General features: G+C 45.1%; 1 protein-coding gene and 1 long non-coding RNA gene across 2 annotated transcripts in view; both read right to left on the reverse strand.

Annotated features, from left to right (window-relative positions):
* Positions 1–13,000, reverse strand: part of LOC146062691 (uncharacterized) — a 37,885-nt gene extending 24,885 nt beyond the window's left edge. The window contains exon 1 of the long non-coding RNA XR_014471468.1: positions 12,793–13,000. This is a non-coding gene — a long non-coding RNA (uncharacterized LOC146062691). The remainder of the gene's footprint in view (positions 1–12,792) is intronic.
* A 2,719-nt stretch (positions 13,001–15,719) lies between these two features.
* On the reverse strand, positions 15,720–19,406 carry LOC146064378 (uncharacterized). Its single transcript, XM_083177816.1, has 2 exons — positions 18,907–19,406; positions 15,720–17,990 (listed from the first exon to the last, which is right to left on the reverse strand). Exons 1-2 carry the CDS (start codon positions 19,324–19,326, stop codon positions 17,433–17,435), a joined length of 978 nt encoding a protein of 325 aa, XP_083033942.1. The 5' UTR covers positions 19,327–19,406; the 3' UTR covers positions 15,720–17,432.
* Between the last annotated feature and the right edge of the window lie 512 nt (positions 19,407–19,918).

Below are 19,918 nucleotides of genomic sequence, written 5' to 3' on the forward strand. Positions count from 1 at the left end.
ATTGTGCACTATGGAGCTTCCCTCTATGTTCTTTTTCTGGACAGTATTCTCTATGCCCATGGGATCCTGAAATTCATCAATACAGGGGACCAGCGCTCCATATGATTAAAAGATACTAGTGTTTTTTTATGTCCTGATTTTTACACAATATTCTCTTCTTTCTTTTTTTTTACTACAAGTCCATATAAATCCAGTTAAAATTGATGTATAAAATGTATAGGTACTGTATATGGTAGCTGTAACTCAGCAGCATTGCTGTGTATACTGTGACATAATATGCCTAGCCTGTAACATCACAGAATGCTTCATCCTGTAATAACCTTTCTACAGCTGCTGCAGCTTCCAGTTACCTGCCAGGAAGGAAGGAAGGAGGAAGGTGTCATGTATACTGTAGCTGGCTATGATGGAGGTAGGATAGGAAAGCAGAGTGCACTATATGAAGGTGGGAGGTAATACAGGAAATATAGTATATACAAGTACAGGAAGGAACTACAAATTTAGCAATGAAAAGGTATATATCGCCCGGATGTACTAATCCATGAAAAGTGATAAAATGAAGAGACAACATCAGCCAATGAGCTCCTTGCGGTCATGTTTCAGGCTGTGTTTGACAGTTAGGAGCTGGTCAGTTGGTGCTTCATCACTCTCAATTTAGTACATCTGGCCTCACAATGTAGTTACAGGATGTGTGGAGGATAAACATGCATAAAGCAGCTGGATAAACAGGGACTCAGATCATGGAAAAGCAAAACCCATTAGAATGCAAGCTCTCACAAACTGGGCCCTCTTCCCTCATTTGCCCTTCCTTCTCTGACTTACTTAAACCTTCTGCTCCATATTTCCTTTGATGGTACCAAAGGCATGATTGCATCGGTCACTGGTGCATTCACACCAGGGACCGATGCTGAGAATATGAACATGTGCAGGGGGCTGGAGCATGCGCGTTTCCGGGACGTAGCCACGAAAATGCTGGGTGCACCCAGGAAGCCACTGGGCATCCCCCTGCAAATGCAGGTGGGCAGCTGCCTACCGGGAGCGGGTGGCTGGCGTTGCAGGATGTCAGCTGCCCGCCCCCTTCTTGGACCTTTTCTGCTGAGAGAACACTGAGAACACTAGGTATTGACTGTATAGTTGCAGAGTGGCATACACACGGAGTGGACAAAACCATGTGCACTGCAGGGGGGCAGATGTAAAATGTGCAGAGAGAATTAGATTTGGGTGAGTTATTTTGTTTCTGTGCAGGGAAAATACTGGCTGCATTATTTTTACACTGCAATATAGATCTCACTTTGAAGTAAAACCCCACCCAAATCTAATTCTCTCTGCAAAAGTTACATCTGCTCCCCTGCAGTGCACATGGTTTTGTCCATCTAAGAAGGATTTTGTCGGAAAGAGTGAACGAGAATAAGGCCCTTAATTTCTAAGCGATGTAGCCCTCACATCGCCCCTGGTGTATGCCCCTTAACAGAGCACTGAAATCTACCACAGGACAGGAAATCAGTGCAAACAACTGTAAGAGGACTACATAAAGGGGGACATTTACTAAAGGAAATTTGTAAAAAAATAGGTGTATTTGTATCCAGAAATACACTTATTTTTGACATTTACTATCCCGAAAATACGGCAATTCGTAGTCGTATTGATGTGCTATCAATACGAATTGCCGTATTTTCGGGATAGTAAATGTAAAAAATAAGTGTATTTCTGGATACAAATACACCTATTTTTTACAAATTTCCTTTAGTAAATTTCCCCCAATTTGTCAAGCAACTTTGAGGAAAAATTTTGTTTTGAAATCTCAATTGTGACAGTTAGGCTTTGGCATAGAGACAGCTGGAATATGGTGAGATACATAAGAACAGCAGCTGATAATGTGTATGCGGAACACTCAGCAGCATTCAAAGCTTTGATGAGATATCAGGAATACATTCTGAGATGGATAGGTATGTACTGCGTGACTGAACGATGTAGTTTGTAGGATTGCAGACAATTTAATAGCGGAGATGCTCACTTGGCTATGTCATAATAGATTAGTTTTGCCTCCGTTTTTTTTTTCTCCTAGAAGAATGATTTTGAGAAGAAGTGGGTAAACACGGTGATTGAGAAGCAGAGAATGAATGGCCAGCATAAGAAAGCATATTATGAAGTACAGTAGTATGCCTCACAATGTTGTCCAGTAGAAAAATAGGACAGTTATCTATTACCCCAATTTTCCTTACCTACAGAAATTATTTTGGTGAGGGTGACATTTAATAGGATCCAAAAGTGAGAGATTTGGTGAGAAATCTCCAGTTTTTTTAAAACGGCAATCATTTACAATGCAAAACCAGTTTGATTGTCACGTGTATATGATTGGCGCTTTAAAAAAGTTTCACCCTATTATTTTACTAACCTCTTTCTGCCTTTGTCTAACTGCTCTCTCCATACGATCATAAAATGTGTGCCAATAAAATAATGTTAGCCTTTGCTATTAGTAGGAATTACTTCGCTACATTTATTGCTTTGTGGACTAGGAGGGTAATTCAGATCCGATCACTGTTGTGTGAATTCGCAAGCTGATTGATTATTGAACAACTGCGCATGCATACAGATTGTAGCACACATGCGTGAGGCCAAATAGCGTAAAAAAATCAGTGACTACTTTATTTACGATCCCCTCACAACATGACCGATGCCATCTTTTGAGGGTGGTAACCGGCTGCTTTCTGGGAGTGTCAGGTAAAATGCAGGCGTGCCCAATCGTTTTCAGGGAGGGTGTGTGACATCAGCTCCGGCCTCGATCAGCCAGTCTTTGTCATAGACTTGTGTAAGGGTCGTGGTTACGCGCACTTGCACAGCCTGGGAAAATCTTTCATTGGTGAGTGAGTTGCATCTGGATTTAGAGCTGACTATTAATCATTCAGGACTTGCACGGGGCAACTTTTCACTCTGTCTGGGAGGCAACTATCTGATCGCAGACCCCTGCAAATTCGCACAGCAGAGATCAGGACTGAGTCATACCCTATGTTGTTAATTGTTTTATTTGACATTGTTTTTTTTGTATTCTTTTGTAAAATGTGTATAATTTATAAATAGGTTTAAGCATTGCTCTAAAGGATTTTGCAGTTGTAAACTTATATTTGTGGATACACACGCTATGGGGCACAGAGTAGCGGGGGGTCTGTTTAGGTTGGGTGACTCACCTCCACCATTCAGGCTCCTGCCCTGAAAAGCTATTCTAATTATTTAGTTGATAGTGTTGTAAACACTGAATAAATGGAATAATACATTTCTCAAGGTAACACAACATTTCAAAGTCAATAAAACATTAATTAGAAATAATAGACTCGCAACCTTGATTATTTGACACTAAGCATTGAGAACATTATTTCAGGTGTCCCTTTGATTTTTTGTTTTTGTGGACTGGAAATACAGCTGTAGAGACTGCTAGTGTTCAATAGTTGCTGTTGTTAACTCTATAGTGCACCACCAACTTCTGTAGTTATATACAGTATTAAAAGAATTATGGGCCAGATTCTGTAAGCTTCAAAAGTGATGAAATGAAGAGTGATAAACAGCCAGCCAATCAGCTCCTATCTGCCATGTCACAGACTGTGTTTGACACATGTCAGGCAGGTGCTGATTGGCTGGCTGTTTATCACTCTTCATTTTATCACTTTTGAAGCTTACAGAATCTGGTCCTATGTCCTGTATCTTAAATAGGGGGAGATGCTCTAAAGCAAAATTGCAGTAAAAACCCATTAACAGGGTTTTTACCGCATTTTCACATGTTCTAATAGTCACACGCCAGGTCAGCGCTGCGGAGGGAATCACCAGCTTTTGAGATGGGAAGGAGAGGAAAGTACTGTAAGATGGGATAGAGAATAGAGGGACATGGGAAGGAGAGTGGAATGGTAGGGATAGGAGAGTGAGATGGGAAGGAGAGGAGAGTCAAATGGGAGGTAGAGTGATATGGGAAGGAGAGTGGAATGTGAGGGAGGGGAAAGTGACATCGGGGAGACAGTGGAAGGCAAGGGAGTGGAGACTGAAAAGGGAGGGAGAGAAGAGTGAGATAGGAAGGAGAGTGAGTTGTATTCAACTAAAAATTATTTTTGCTTCCTTCCAGATTATGGGGCCAGTGTGCCTAATGTTTTGAAGACACAATCATTTAAAAGTCAAAGCCAGTTTGTTTTTTTAAATAAATAGCTCATGTAAAAAAAAAAGGGGCAGATTTGTTGAAACATATACGCTTCAGGCTAATATCAGGGCTGTCAAAGCATCATTTTAGGCCCTGGGCAAAGCAACGTACTAGGACCCCTACTCACCCATTTATGGGAATCAATTAAAAGCAGTCCCCCACTCCACCTCTCACTGTTGCGGAGACACTACACTAGGTAGCCATTGGGCAACGCTGACAACGTAGCTTAGAATACGCTGAAAACTTAAGGGGGCCTATTTATTGTGGATGGCATATCCAATGCGATCTGGACGGTATCTTACCACTCAGTATCCCATTGCAATATGCAATCCTATTAGCTGGATGCATTAAGCATTACAGCCAGAGTCTCCAAAAGGATTTAGACCTCGTGGGGTCTTGGGCAAGATAACGGTTTGGGTTCCTCCACCCTCCAACAATCCTTAGCACTATATTTTTTCCTTGGCACGAGCAGTTTACCTATAAATGCTCAGTTGTGTGAACATGGGCATTGCGTACAAATCTAAATCAGCTTCTCGTTCTTTTGGAAGTAGGCCTAATACCTGTGTCACATGTAAACTGATTGGACACAAAAAATGGTTTCATCCACTGTATGTTAGCAAACATTTTTTTCTAAAAGAACATTAAAGGGACTTTCAGAGTGCACGCAGGTCCACATGATGTCAAAATGTCACGTGGTAGTCAGGCAATGCTCCTCTGGGAATTTTTTGGGCAGCCAGCATATCTTTTTTTAGGGCCTCTTGGAACCTAGAGAAGTGTCTAGGTTGCCTTGTGGAAAATCCGCCTCTGAGTCCATGTAATGCAGGTGTCTGCGCATGCGTGATCTGTACAGTGGCACTGAGAGAGGGGGGGAACTAATAACGGTACTGCTTTCCTAGCACGGCGCCCACGATCTAGATTGTATGTGTGGGGCTGATATCTCAAGCATCTCATGCATCTCATGTGTTTGTGCGGCATAAGATGCATGAGATGATGCAATCAACAAGATTTTTACATTGGAATCAATTTAAAAAGCCCCCAAAACCCCAATTTTAATTGCTAACCCCCCCCCCCCTCATGGGTGAAATAGCCCCCCCCCCCCCCCCCATTGTTAACACCACCCCACTATTGACGCCAACCCGAAGCGTGGCGAGCGCAGCGAGCCCACGAGGGGCGGCGGTACGCGTCCTCCGACCTTTTCTTACCCCCACTATCCACGTCAGCGTGGAGTTGATTTTATATAGTGTGTCGAGCGGACGCGGAATACATGTAAAGTAGTCCGCGTGCGCTCGCCACGCTTCGAGCTAGTGGCTCACTGCGCTCGCCACACTATATAAAATCAACTCCACGCCGACGTGGATAGTGGGGGTATGAAAAGGTCGGAGGACGCGTACCGCCGCCGCTCGCCACGCTTCGGGTTGGCGTTGATAGTGCTGGTGGCGTTAACAATGGTTATTGGGGGCTCATGATTTTTTTATCTCATGGATCTCATGCATCTTATGTATGCATAAGATCCATGAGATGAAAAAAATCGGGTCCATCGCGTTGATTGTATGCCTTAAGTACCTTAAACTTAAGGCATACAATCACTGAGATGGGGGCCGTGCTAGGAAAGCAGTACCCTAATAACTTAGGCCAAGGTCTGATGGAAGGGCCAACATTACCTGGCAGCAGGGATGCCACTAGAAATTGTGGGGCTCGGGACCCATTTCTAGTTCGTGCCCCCCTTATAGAACAAGACAACAACTATTTCCCAGCAAAGCTGGAAAAAGACCGGCGCCTGAGATGTATGGTCAAGCAGCTCACACTAGGGGGTGTCTAGTCCACAATACAAATACACAGAAAAGAAAAGGGGTGGTGGAGCGCTAAAGCTTTATCAATCTATAAATTGGATCAATTGGCTAGTACAATGGTTTAATTAATATTTTTCATTATATTAGTTAAGAAATAACAAATTTATATAGCAGCGAATGTCAATTACAATAAACGATTAAAATAGCAGTAATAAAAAAATTATATATATGCATTTGATACTGTTAGTGAGAACAAAGTATCCCCCCTTCCCTCACTTCCCTTCAGTGTTGTCCCTGGCTCACCACTCTGTCAGCGCTGCCTGGCCAGAGCTGCTGTAAGTAGACCATAGTCGGAATGGCAGTAGCTCCGGTATCCGATATACGGAATGCTTCACATTCCGGATATTGGTACATCGGACAGCAACGCATCCCCCCCCCCATAGAAACCTATGGGGGTGAGGCTGTGAGCTGGACAGGAGGTATCAAAGCCATTATTGGAGATTCCTCCTGTGGTCCCTCTGTCATACATTCCGGAGGTGCTGTACTTAATATTTGTGACTAACCTCCGAAAACTAATTAACCACAAATATTATATGATAAATGGGAGCCTAAATCAGCAATAAACAATCAGAGGCACAAAATCAGAAAAGTTGGATCACATAAACACAAAAAGTAGTAGTGTTATCTAGAAAGCTAAGTATATAGGCCTAAAACATGCCTCAGAGTGTGCCAGCTAATTACATCCGTGCAGCTAGTAATTAGGCCATTCGCTGAAGCAAATCTGTACGGATGAAAGGGTAAAAGCATGCACCAGCTTTTAGCCTGTGCCTCCCAATGTAGAGGCACCTAAAGATTTATCTATCCAGTCTGTCTGGTGTGAACACAAATCTGGTGATGCATGGGAGCAAAGGTCAATCAACCATTTGCTCCCAAAATACTACAAAGCAGATAATTGTAATTCAGACAAATTACCGGTAAAGTTTTAGGAGTTAACAGGTTTACTGTATTCAAACAATAATTTCTAACTGTTTCCCAGCATTTGGGAGCATTTTTCCCATACATTACCAGATTTTGCTTCCCACCAGACAGATTGGACAGATCATTAACGGCCAATCCACACTAGCCGATATTGGCAATGTCAGGAACCTGGTGCAAGTGCATACACACTCGTCGCTCATCTCAGGGCAGGCATCGGAGAGTGTGTATGCACTTGCACCAGGTTCACCAACTACATCCTGGCCATGGCGAGTGTGTATGCACTTGCACCAGGTTCACCAACTGCATCCTGGCCATGGCGAGTGTGTATGCACTTGCACCAGGTTCACCAACTACTGTACATCCTGGCCATGGCGAGTGTGTATGCACTTGCACCAGGTTCACCAACTACATCCTGGCCATGGCGAGTGTGTATGCACTTGCACAAGGCCACCAACTACATCCTGGCCATGGCTTGTTTAAACTGCTGCCATCAGGCAGACTACAGGGCTATTCCCACCAGGTCCACCAGAAGCCTAAAATGTTTCTTTCCTCAAGCGGTTTACCTGTTGACACGTGAACTCATGAACACCTCACTGTCTAGTGGCAGAATTTAAAATGAGCAATGTTTATGCTTGTGCGTTATACTCGGCGAGATGATTTACAGTGATGATGAGCGTTACCCGTAAAATCATATAATAGAATGATGGTAAATTTAGACATGTATTTGGAGTTACACAAGGGCCATACTGATCACTCACCCATTTTACCTGCAACTCTGTTGCCCAGTTTTATTACTAATTTACAAACTGAATTAACTTGACTGAATTAATTAATTGATACTAAGGGGGTAATTTATAAATTCATGGGTAGAAACTAGAAATACAATGTAGAGCTATAACGCACTAACCAGCCAGCTTCCAACACTTATTTTAAAAGCTCTGTTTGAAAAATGAGTCGGATTGCTTAGTACTTTATTTCTCTCCAATGTACCAGGAGCTGAATGCTTAGTACTTTATTTCTCTCCCAATGCAGGGTTGCCAACCCTCCCGGAATGGCCGGGAGAGTCCGAGAAATCGGGTCCCCCTCCCGGCCCCCCCGGAAAGGGGGGCAACCCTCCAGCATATCCATCACCCGCGGGTAAAATGACGCGATCGCGTCATTTTGGCCCCGCCCCCGCAATGCAATGACTGAAATACCGACATTGCACTGCGTGAGCGGGGCTAGAATGACGCTTTTGCTATAGCCACGCCCCCGATAGAGCAACCCGCCCGTGGCTCCGCCCCAAACTGCCCTTTCCCCTCCCGGTGATGGTCCCGCCCCCCTACTTCAGTGAGCTGACTGGCTGCCCTCTCCCGGAGAGGGCAGCATAAAAGTCGGCAACTATGCTCCAATGTATCTCTCTGCATGCATTCATAAATCCCCCCCCCCCCCTCCCAACATGTTTTTTGCAGCATTAGTCATTTATTTTAACCCTAGATATTTCAGTGATTCATGAATGTTGAAAGAGGGAGACAGTTGCGAGAGATAAAATACTATTAAGCTTCTAATTTACATTTTACAAGCTGTGATTGAAAAATTACAGGAGCTGATTGGTTGGAACTTTATCCATGGTTGCTTAGAATTGATAAGAAAAGCATTTCACCACAGGTGATGGCAATCCTACATTACCAGGGAAGTCCTGTAACAGAGCATTTTCTCACTGAAGCATACTTGCCTAACTGACCCTCTCCATGCGGGAGAAAATGCTCTGTTTCTGGACTTCCCTGGTTATGTATGATTGCCATCACCTGTGGTGAAATGCTTTTCTTATCAATTACCTAGCTCCCCACAGGTGTTGGCAATCCTACATGACCTGGGAAGCCCAGGAACAGAGCATTTTCTCCCTGATGGAGAGGGTCAGGTAGGCAAGTATGCTTCAGTGAGAAAATGCTCTGTTCCTGGACTTCCCTGGTAATGTAGGATTGCCATCACCTGTGGTGAAATGCTTTTCTTATCAATTACCTAGCTCCCCACAGGTGATGGCAATCATACATGACCAGGGAAGTCCAGGAACAGAGCATTTTCTCCCTGATGGAGAGGGTCAGGTAGGCAAGTATGCACTGAAGGAGAGGGTCAGGTAGGCAACCATGACTTTATCTCTCACAATATTGTCGCTCTTTAGGCTTTGATTAATACCGCCTTTGCGTAATAATGAGAATGAAGCAGATATGAATGTTGTACTATAGACCAAATCACCGTGATACATCTTATTTGGACCTCCTACACTTTCCAAACACAGTAAGCCTGGCATTCCCAACCACTGTCCTCAAGGCACACCAACAGTGCAGGTTTTGTAGATATCCAGGCTGGAGCACAGGAGACTTAATTAGTATCTGAGGGATTCTGATTAAACCATCTGTGCCGAAGCCTGGATATCACTAAAACCTGCACTGTTGGTGTGCCTTGAGGACCGTGGTTGGGAATGCCTGCAGTAAGCTGTGCTGAACTACAGATATAATCAGCCAGTTTATTATAATTGCAGAATTTGTATAAAAAGAAGCATGAGATATTGTTATTTCTGTATGAGTCCCGATCACATGAATGCAGAGGAACACCGGTTATATCCACAAAGTTTTATACTACTTGCCTACCTGACCCTCTCCATCAGGGAGAAAATGCTCTGTTCCTGGACTTCCCTGGTAATGTATGATTGCAGGTGAAACACCTTTCTTATCAATTCCCTAGCTCCCCACAGGTGACGGCAGTCCAGGAGCAGAGCATTTTCTCACTCGTGGAGGGAGTCAGGTAGCAGTAAGTATGGTTTTAATACTTTCCAAAGTGGCATCCATGCTTACATTCACAGCATATTTTTCTCTGTAATCATATGGAAAGTGAAAATGTAATTAAGGCAGTAGAATTATTTATTAGCTCTATAAAAAGTAAAGACATATAATTATACTTAGTAGCTCATTTTGTAAATGTGAATGTTGCATTTTAAATTGCATATAGCTCAGATATGCAAGTGAGTGGCGTAGTCATTTCCTTAATTATGGTGATGAGCTAGGGATGGGCGCATGAGGGGGATATCCATAGCTTCCCAGCTGTCAGTTGTCCGATTTCAGTATTATTAGAGATGTTATAGCCAAGTTGTATTAACGGCAACACAGAATGCAGTGAACTATCAGTGTGTGTATGCTGGTTATGGTACTCTTTACCTAGCACGGCGACCATCGCGACCATCGCATGCACTAAAAAACGGGTGCGATGCGATGCCCGCGATGGCCGCGATTTCCCATAGGGACCAATGTTAAAAATCAGATTGGTCGCGATTTTAGTGTTAAAAGTCAGATTGGTCGCGATTTTTACATAGGAATCAATGTTAAATGGGCCACAGAGCCCTAATAGTCCCCCTGAAGTGTGAAATGGCCCCCACAATTTTTAACGCCACCCCACGATCAACGTGAACCCGAAGCGTGGCGAGCGCAGCGAGCCCGCGAGGGGCGGCGGTACGCGTCCTCCGACCTTTTCATACCCCCACTATCCACGTCGGCGTGGAGTTGAGAATAGAATAGTGTGGCGAGCGCAGCGAGCCACCGAGCCCGAAGCGTGGCGAGCGGACGCGGATACCTTCACAGTTATACGCGTCCCCTCACGGGCTTCACAGGTGTCCGCGGCGACGCGGACACCTGTGAAGCCCGCGAGGGGACGCGTTTACCTGTGAAGGTATCCGCGTCCCCTCGCGGGGCTCGCCACGCTTCGGGCTCGGTGGCTCGCTGCGCTCGCCACACTATTCTATTCTCAACTCCACGCCGACGTGGATAGTGGGGGTATGAAAAGGTCGGAGGACGCGTACCGCCGCCCCTCGCGGGCTCGCTGCGCTCGCCACGCTTCGGGTTCACGTTGATCGTGGGGTGGCGTTAAAAATTGTGGGGGCCATTTCACACTTCAGGGGGACTATTAGGGCTCTGTGGCCCATTTAACATTGTTTCCTATGTAAAAATCGCGGGCATTGAGCCAATTAACGCTAAAATCGCGACCAATCTGACTTTTAACATTGATCCCTATGGGAAAATCGCGGGCATCGCGTCGCACCCGTTTTTGATTTACCCGCGATGCCCGCGATTTTTTACCCCCGATGCCCGCGATTGTAATCGCGGGCGCCGTGCTAGGTAAAGAGTACCCTGGTTATCACTAGGGATGAGTGCATTCGGACTGGGGGAATCCGAGCACCCCCGAACACCCCCAATCCAAACGCGCTAACGAGCCTGTTCGGGTTTTCCCGCCCAGGCTCGAAGCGCACCTTTCCGGAGCTCGCAAGATCAGAACCCTATATAGGGACGGCTAGGCGGGCGTCATCTTCACTCCAGTCTAGGAGATTGAAGAGGGAGCACGTCTGGCTGTCTTGCCACCTGCCTGTGTTCTCACTCTCCCACCCAGCTGCCTGTGCCTCCTCACTGTAGTAGTTTTATCACAAGGTCCAAAATTGACGGACTAGGAAATCTTCTACCACCGTCCGGGGCACTGCTGTGGAACGCAAACGCCTGCCGCATACACAGCCCGTGGATGCAGTGTGTCAGAAACACAGCCAGGAACAGACGCAGGTGGGGTAGCCAGCATACTTGCCTACCTGACCCTCTCTATGAGGGAGAAAATGCTCTGTTCCTGGACTTCCCTGGTAATGTTTGATTACCATCACCTGTGGTGAATCACCTTTCTTATCACTAACCTAGCTCCCCACAGGTGCTGGCAATCATACATTACCAGGGAAGTCCAGGAACAGAGCATTTTCTCCCTCATGGAGAGGGTCAGGTATGCAAGTATAGGAGCCAGGCACAGAAGGAGGAGACGTCACCAAGCCCCGCCCTTGGTTTGAGCGCTCCTCCTGTTCCCTGTTTTAACAGATATCAGTTCTCCCTCCGAGTCCTGGGATTTGTTTGGCGGTAGCTGCAGTCTGGAATCTGTTTGAACTTAGTGAACTTTTGGCCAGAGATTGTCATTGCTCTTTCGGCCCTTTTAGGTGGAATGGAAGGATCTAATTAGCGCTGATTATCCACCACATTGTAATTCTGCATATATATATATATATATATATATATATATATATATATATATATATATATATATATATATATATATTCCAATTGTAAAGCACAACGTAATATGCTGTGCTATATAATAAACTGTAAATAAATAAATATATTTATTTACAGTTTCTTCTATAGCGCAGCATGTGTGTGTGTGTGTGTGTGTGTGTGTGTGTGTGTGTGTATATATATATATATATATATATATATATATCACACATATACACACACATTTTTATTCTGAATGATGATATCATTTGTATACTTTATTTTGCCATATGTTGGACGAAGTGCCACATTACACATAATAAAACATATGTCCTCTTATCAGAGATAGAAGTGGGAGTGGAACTGTAACGTTGTGGTGTATTTACTGTGGGATAAACTGGTTCTAGGAGTAATAATGACACAGATGCTGTACAGTGACTTTCCCCCACAGAGGAGTGATTGTACTCTCACTAGCTCTGGTATTACCCCAGTGACACGGCACTCGTGCATGCAGGGTGTGTGCTGCTTCAGTTTGTATCGTAACATAACAGAACTAACATAGATCAATATAAAACAATGAGTGCAGCGATAAGACTATACAGTATAAGCACTTATTTCACTGCAATGATGAACTACTGTATGTGCACAATATACAGTTAATAATACAATAACACTGTGTTACCGTATACAGTATGTTTATATCACAGGCATGCATGCGTTGCTATAAAACAGAAAAATGCAGTAAATATATACATGCTAAATAGTACTGTAAGGAACTGATGGGAAATAAACTTACATGTTATGCTGAGGCAGCTGTATACACGACTGCTGGGGTCAGCTGGCAGAAGACTGGTGGCACAGGAAAGGTCATGCTCAGGCACCATGGCAGGTACAAGTAGGTGGCATCATAGAGGCAGGCAGGGGCAGAAAGTAACAGCCAGCCAAGCTCGGAGCTCTTCCTCCTGTGCTGCAGCTGGAGGAGTGTGCGAGCAGCTGAATTCCCTGTGTCCTTTATGTAGCGTGCTGCCGTGCTATTAATGAATGAGGTGAGGAGGCAGGAGGCGCTGCCCCCAGCACTGGGAGAGGTGTCAGCAGGGTTCCAATAGAGTGCAATGTCTCTCCCTGCATGCAGCTGCTGGTACATACTGTAACCACTGTATCTTTCCTCACTCCACATTACATAGCCAATATTCACAGCATTATATATACAGTATATAGCTAATATACTGTACATAGCCTTACATAGTAAATATAATGTACTGTACATAGCTAATATACTGTGTATAGCCTTACATAGCCATTATTCACAGCATTACATAACCAATAAACTATACATGGCATTACATAGCCAATATATTGTATATAGCCAATATACTGTACATAGCCTTACATAGCCATTATTCATAGCATTACATAGCCAATATACTGTACATAGTCAATATATTGTACATAGCCATTATTCACAGCATTACATAGAAAATATACTGTACATAGCCAGTATACTGTAAATAGCATTACATAGCCAATATACTGTAACTATCATTACATATCCAATATACTGTACATAGCCAGTATACTGTAAATAGCATTACATAGCCAATATACTGTAAATATCATTACATATCCAATATACTATATATAGTCAATATACTGTACATGGCCAATATTCACAGCATTATATACAGTATACAGTTAATATACTGTACATAGCCAATATAATGTACTGTACATAGCCAATATACTGTAAATAGCATTACATAGCCAATATACTGTACATAGCCAATAAACTTAAAATAGCATTACATAGCCAATATACTGTAAATAGCATTACATATCCAATACAATATACTATACAAAGCCAATATACTGTGCATGGCCAATATTCACAGCATTATATACAGTTTATAGCTCATATACTGTACATAGCCTTAGATAGCCATTATTCACATCATTACATAGCCAATATACTGTACATAGCCAATATACTGTACATAGCCTTAGATAGCCATTATTCACATCATTACATAGCCAATATACTATACATAGCCAATATACTATACATAGCCTTAGGCCCCATACACACCAGAAAGATCAGGATCGGCTAACGATCGGCTAACGATTTTGTGTGCACTTTCCTGCGGCGCTCTCCCGTGGCCTTTTAACGATGTGCTAACGATCGTGTTCTATGTTCCATGCGATTTACTAACGATGTACTCACGATACGACATCGCACATGATGGTCGTACGACAGTCGGATGTGCGGATCGTGAGTGCATCGTGAGTGCACTGGTCACGGTCGTTTTTGGAATGTAAATAAAGGGCCGGGCTACCAGAGGGGAGACAAGGGGGGGACAAAAGAACACAAAGAATTATGGGCTGGGCTAGCAGAGGAGGGTAACAAGACTAGGAGCCATTTTGCAGGACCTCATTTCTGCTTTGTGACTAGTGAGGCTTGGTGTATACCTGCTGAACGCTGCACATTGCTATTTTTGTCTGCTTTGTTTTTGCATTCCTGCTGAATGCTGCACATTGCTATTTTTGCCTGCTTTGTTTTTGCATTCCTGCAGAACGCTGCACATTGCTATTTTTGGCTGCTTTGTTTTTGCATTGCTGAACAAAGTGTGTTTTTTTCCCCCATTTTGCTTTTTTGAATTATGGATTCGTTCCAGCAAGATTTCCTGCTTTCCTACGTTGTGCTCAGGGTGAGGAGGATGAGGGCCCAGCGTAGGAAGGCTCGATCCTGCTGGACCAAGCAGTGGCTCCTGGGACGACAAGCGCGGTCTCATATGCCCCTGCTGATGGAGATTCGCGAGAATAATCCCCAGGATTATCGCAATTTCCTTCGCATGGACGATGAGACCTTCCAGGAGCTGCTGCGTCTGGTCACCCCCCACATCCAGAAGCAGGATACCAAGTACCGGATGGCTATCCCTGCTGAGGACCGGCTGGTGGTGAGCCTCCGTTTCCTGGCTACAGGACGATCGCTGGCGGACCTCAAGTTTGGATCCATCATCTCCCCGCAAGCGTTGGGACTCATCATCCCGGAGACCTGTAAAGCCATCGTGAAGGTCCTGCAGCATCAGTATTGCAAGGTAAGGAAAAATATACCACACACTTGTAGTGAAAAGATAACCTTTTTTGGTACTTATGTAGTATCTGGGCTTCCGATTTAGAAATCGGATCGGATCGCATCGCATCGTATCGCATCGCATGCGACCAAATCATATGCGATGCGATGGTCAAGATTTTTCCATAGGATTCAATGTTAAAATGGTCTGAGTCCATTTTAACATAGAATTCAATGGGAAAAAGGGGTCCTTTTCCTTTCCCCACTATCCAAGTGGGCATGGAGTTGGATATAAACCTGTGGCGAGCGTAGCGAGCCACCGAGCCCGAAGCGTGGCGAGCGTATCGAGCCCCGCGAGGGGACACAGAATACTTTTTAAGAAATATGCGTCCCCTCGCGGGGCTCGCTTCGCTCGCCACGCTTCGGGCTCGGTGGCTCGCTGCGCTCGCCACGCTATATAAAATCAACTCTATGCCCACTTGGATAGTGGGGAATTGAACAGGACCTTCTTAACATTGAATCCTATGCAAAATCGCATCGAATCGCATCGCATCGCATCTGATTGTATGCCTTAAGGTAAGGCATACAATCACAAAATCGGCAGCCCAGATACTACATAAGTACCCCTTTTTTATTTAAATAATGTAACTGTGAGTTTCACAAATACTGATAATTTTTTTTTTTTTTTACAGTATAAATATAAAAATTGCCAAAAAAGTTATGCAAATATCAAAAATATAAAGCAAATGTATTGTCTTTGTTCGGACATGAGGTAGATCTCAGTATGACACATGGTGCTTGTGCAGATAATGCATGTCCCCTCCACCTCACGTGATGCATAGTGCAGATGCAATAGTCCTGGCACCATTGATATGCACTATGTGCCACGTGGCCATGTCCTTTGTCTGTACCACAAGTACCATGTGTCATACAGCACATTGAGTACACATAATTTTTAAAAGTGCTTTGTGTTGATTTAAATATTGTTATCCTAAATGCTTATATAGTAATGTTGTTTATTTAAATATTGCAAGAACATTATATTAATTGACTGGAATGCAGCAAGGGGGCAGTATGGCAGACGACGCATGTAGCGCGGACAACAAAAGCACCCTCATGCATCCATGGCGCATAGTGCAGAAGTAGTGGTCCCGGCCCCATTGCTCTGCACTCTGCGCCACTGTAGCATGAAGGTCCTTTCATTGTCTGCACAACATGCACCATGTGCCATACTGCTCCAAGCATGGACCTATAGAAAGAACACACATAGCATATAAAACATAGGCAAATTGCCCTAAAAATAACAAGGCATTTCAAATGCTTCATTGCCGTGCGGCAAGGGACAGTATGGCAGACGACGCATGTAGCGCGGACAACAAAAGCACCCTCATGCATCCATGGCGCATAGTGCAGAAGTAGTGGTCCCGGCCCCATTGCTCTGCACTCTGCGCCACTGTAGCATGAAGGTCCTTTCATTGTCTGCACAACATGCACCATGTGCCATACTGCTCCAAGCATGGACCTATAGAAAGAACACACATAGCATATAAAACATAGGCAAATTGCCCTAAAAATAACAAGGCATTTCAAATGCTTCATTGCCGTGCGGCAAGGGACAGTATGGCAGACGACGCATGTAGCGCGGACAACAAAAGCACCCTCATGCATCCATGGCGCATAGTGCAGAAGTAGTGGTCCCGGCCCCATTGCTCTGCACTCTGCGCCACTGTAGCATGAAGGTCCTTTCATTGTCTGCACAACATGCACCATGTGCCATACTGCTCCAAGCATGGACCTATAGAAAGAACACACATAGCATATAAAACATAGGCAAATTGCCCTAAAAATAACAAGGCATTTCAAATGCTTCATTGCCGTGCGGCAAGGGACAGTATGGCAGACGACGCATGTAGCGCGGACAACAAAAGCACCCTCATGCATCCATGGCGCATAGTGCAGAAGTAGTGGTCCCGGCCCCATTGCTCTGCACTCTGCGCCACTGTAGCATGAAGGTCCTTTCATTGTCTGCACAACATGCACCATGTGCCATACTGCTCCAAGCATGGACCTATAGAAAGAACACACATAGCATATAAAACATAGGCAAAGTGCCATAACTACTAAAATTATTTTAACTTAAAACCAAACCAGTGCCTCATTGCCTTGCAGTATGGAGCAGTAGAGAGACGGCGCTTGTAGCGCAGATAAAGAAAGGGACTCATGATTACCTGTTGCATACTGCATATACAATGGTCCCGGCCCCATTGTTCTACAAGTATGCAACAAGTCAGCATGGCCATTATCTCCGCCACAAGCACCGTGTTACATACTACTCCATGCCAACTGCGAAATAATTGTATGGGATGCGGTCATAAATCTTGCAAAACCGGTGTATCATCCAGGTTCGTGCTGTCTCCCAACAATGTTGTATACATGTGACTGTACCGGGGTGGGGTCTGAGGTTGGGTACAGGATTGTCTAATGGGCGGGGTGTTTAAAGGCAATGATGCAATGGCTGGTGAGGGTACGGCAGGCATCTGTTGCAGCGTCTGGTGCAATGGAAGAAGCCCCATCAGTGTGGTTTTGATTGACAGGCGGCCCTGTCGGCCCATAAACAGGAGTTCGCTTGTGACGCGTTCGAACGCCATCTGTTGGTCCGGATGTAGCTTCCGTAAGCCATCAGCCATGTACTTTCCAAAGGTGTCAAACTGATCAGATGGCCTACGCAGCACCTCTTCGGCTCGAACCAGAATATCATCGGTTTCTTGTTCAGGAACTGCCTTGGTTCTGCGTTTTTTCTTTTTGCCAAATAGTTGAGGCGGGGTGGGGGTTTCCGGAACTCCATAGATTGTTCCCGATGAGTCTTGTGGCTCTGGGGTTGGATTAGGGGTTGAGGTGTGGACCACCTCTATCTCTGTACTTGTTGTCTGTGGAAAAGAAAACAACAACAATTAGTTAACATCACCTTCTCTTTTTTTCAGTTCCCCAACACCGTTCAGGAGTGGCAAAACATCGCTGCTGAATTTGATGAGGCGTGGAACTTTCCTAATTGTGGAGGAGCCATCGATGGGAAACACGTCCGGATCAATCAGCCACCCCACAGCGGTTCGTACTACTTCAACTACAAGGGGTACTTCAGTATTGTGCTGATGGCTGTGGTCAATGCGAACTACGAGTTCCTCTTTGTGGATGTCGGCAGGAATGGTCGGGCCTCAGATGGTGGAACTTTGAAGGACACCAAGTTCTACCACAGGCTCGCCTCCAACACCATGCACTTGCCCACAGCTCAACAAACCAAGCATGGGCTGAACTTTGTATTTGTTGCGGACGAGGCATTTGGGCTTCATGAACACATCATGAAGCCCTATGCCAAGCGTGTACTGGACCACGACAAACGGGTGTTCAACTACAGGCTCTCCAGGGCACGCCGGCTTGTGGAAAGTGCATTCGGGATAATGGCCAGCAGATTCCGCATTTTCCACACAGCCATCAACCTCCGGCTGGATAAAATTGACTGGGCCGTCATGGCGTGCTGCGTCCTGCACAATTTACTTCGCCGCAAAGAAAGGGCACATCGCCCGGCAGGACCAGCACCGCCGGAGGACCCAGATGATCCCAGGGAGGTTGCCCCAATTGTGTCCCTGGAGATGCCGGCCCAGCAGTACCGGGGGACAGCACGAGCCAAACAGGTCAGGGACCAATATAAGGCATATTTCAATGGTGTTGGTGCTGTCCCCTGGCAGGAAGACCACATTTAAAATCTTTTTGGATAAAGGAACAAAAAAATGATTGAAAGAAAGAAATGGGGCAAAGGGGTGATATACACATTGGACCAGTACTTACTGATAACGGCTGGGAACTTTCATCCATGGCCGCTGTCACGTCATCCGCCTCGCCTTCCACCATCAGGCAGAGCCCTCGCCTTGGCACCTCCTGGCTGAGTGTGAAGGTCAGCAAGTGGTAGTACCACAGCGACGTCTCATACACCTCTCCTGCACCAGCACCGGACCTTTTGGAAGACTGTATTTTTTTATGTTCTTTAAGAAACACAGTCCGCAAATTCTGGATCTTTTTACGGACCCATTCCGTATCAGCCTCTGGGTTGTAGCTCTTGCTAAATTCAAGGAGATCTTGCAGCGCTTGAGCTCTTTTGATTTTATTACTATAGTCTTTCGACTTTGTCTTCCAGAGGCATTCAAGTTCGCGGTATTTCTCTATGAATGCCTCCACAAACTCCTGTTCTTTGACCAGTGCCTGGGACATTCCTGCCAAAAAAAAAAAAAATTTGACAATAGTCTATGTACATATTTTTCAAATGTCAATAGTTTGGTTAATATAAATAGTAGTTAAAATTATATGTTTCATTAAACTGTATATAATTAATAAAAATAAATGTTTTGTTTTTATACATTTAAGAAATTTTAATAAATCATATTTCTATACATTTATCATCTTTACATTACATTTAGTGGTGGTAGCATAATATTTGGTAGGTAGGCCGCAGGGGAAGATTGGCGGCTGGGCTGGCATAATACATCTGGGCACCTTTATTGGTGGGCAGCGGGGACCCAGGTGGGGTGTTGAGGTCAGCGGTGGCCTGGTATGGGCAGCGGGGACCCAGGTGGGGTGTTGAGGTCAGCGGTGGCCTGGTATGGGCAGCGGGGACCCAGGTGGGGTGTTGAGGTCAGCGGTGGCCTGGTATGGGCAGCGGGGACCCAGGTGGGGTGTTGAGGTCAGCGGTGGCCTGGTATGGGCAGCGGGGACCCAGGTGGGGTGTTGAGGTCAGCGGTGGCCTGGTATGGGCAGCGGGGACCCAGGTGGGGTGTTGAGGTCAGCGGTGGCCTGGTATGGGCAG

The sequence above is a fragment of the Crinia signifera genome, chromosome 3, assembly GCF_055691185.1.
Source record: "Crinia signifera chromosome 3, ASM5569118v1, whole genome shotgun sequence".
Classification (NCBI taxonomy): Eukaryota; Metazoa; Chordata; class Amphibia; order Anura; family Myobatrachidae; genus Crinia; species Crinia signifera.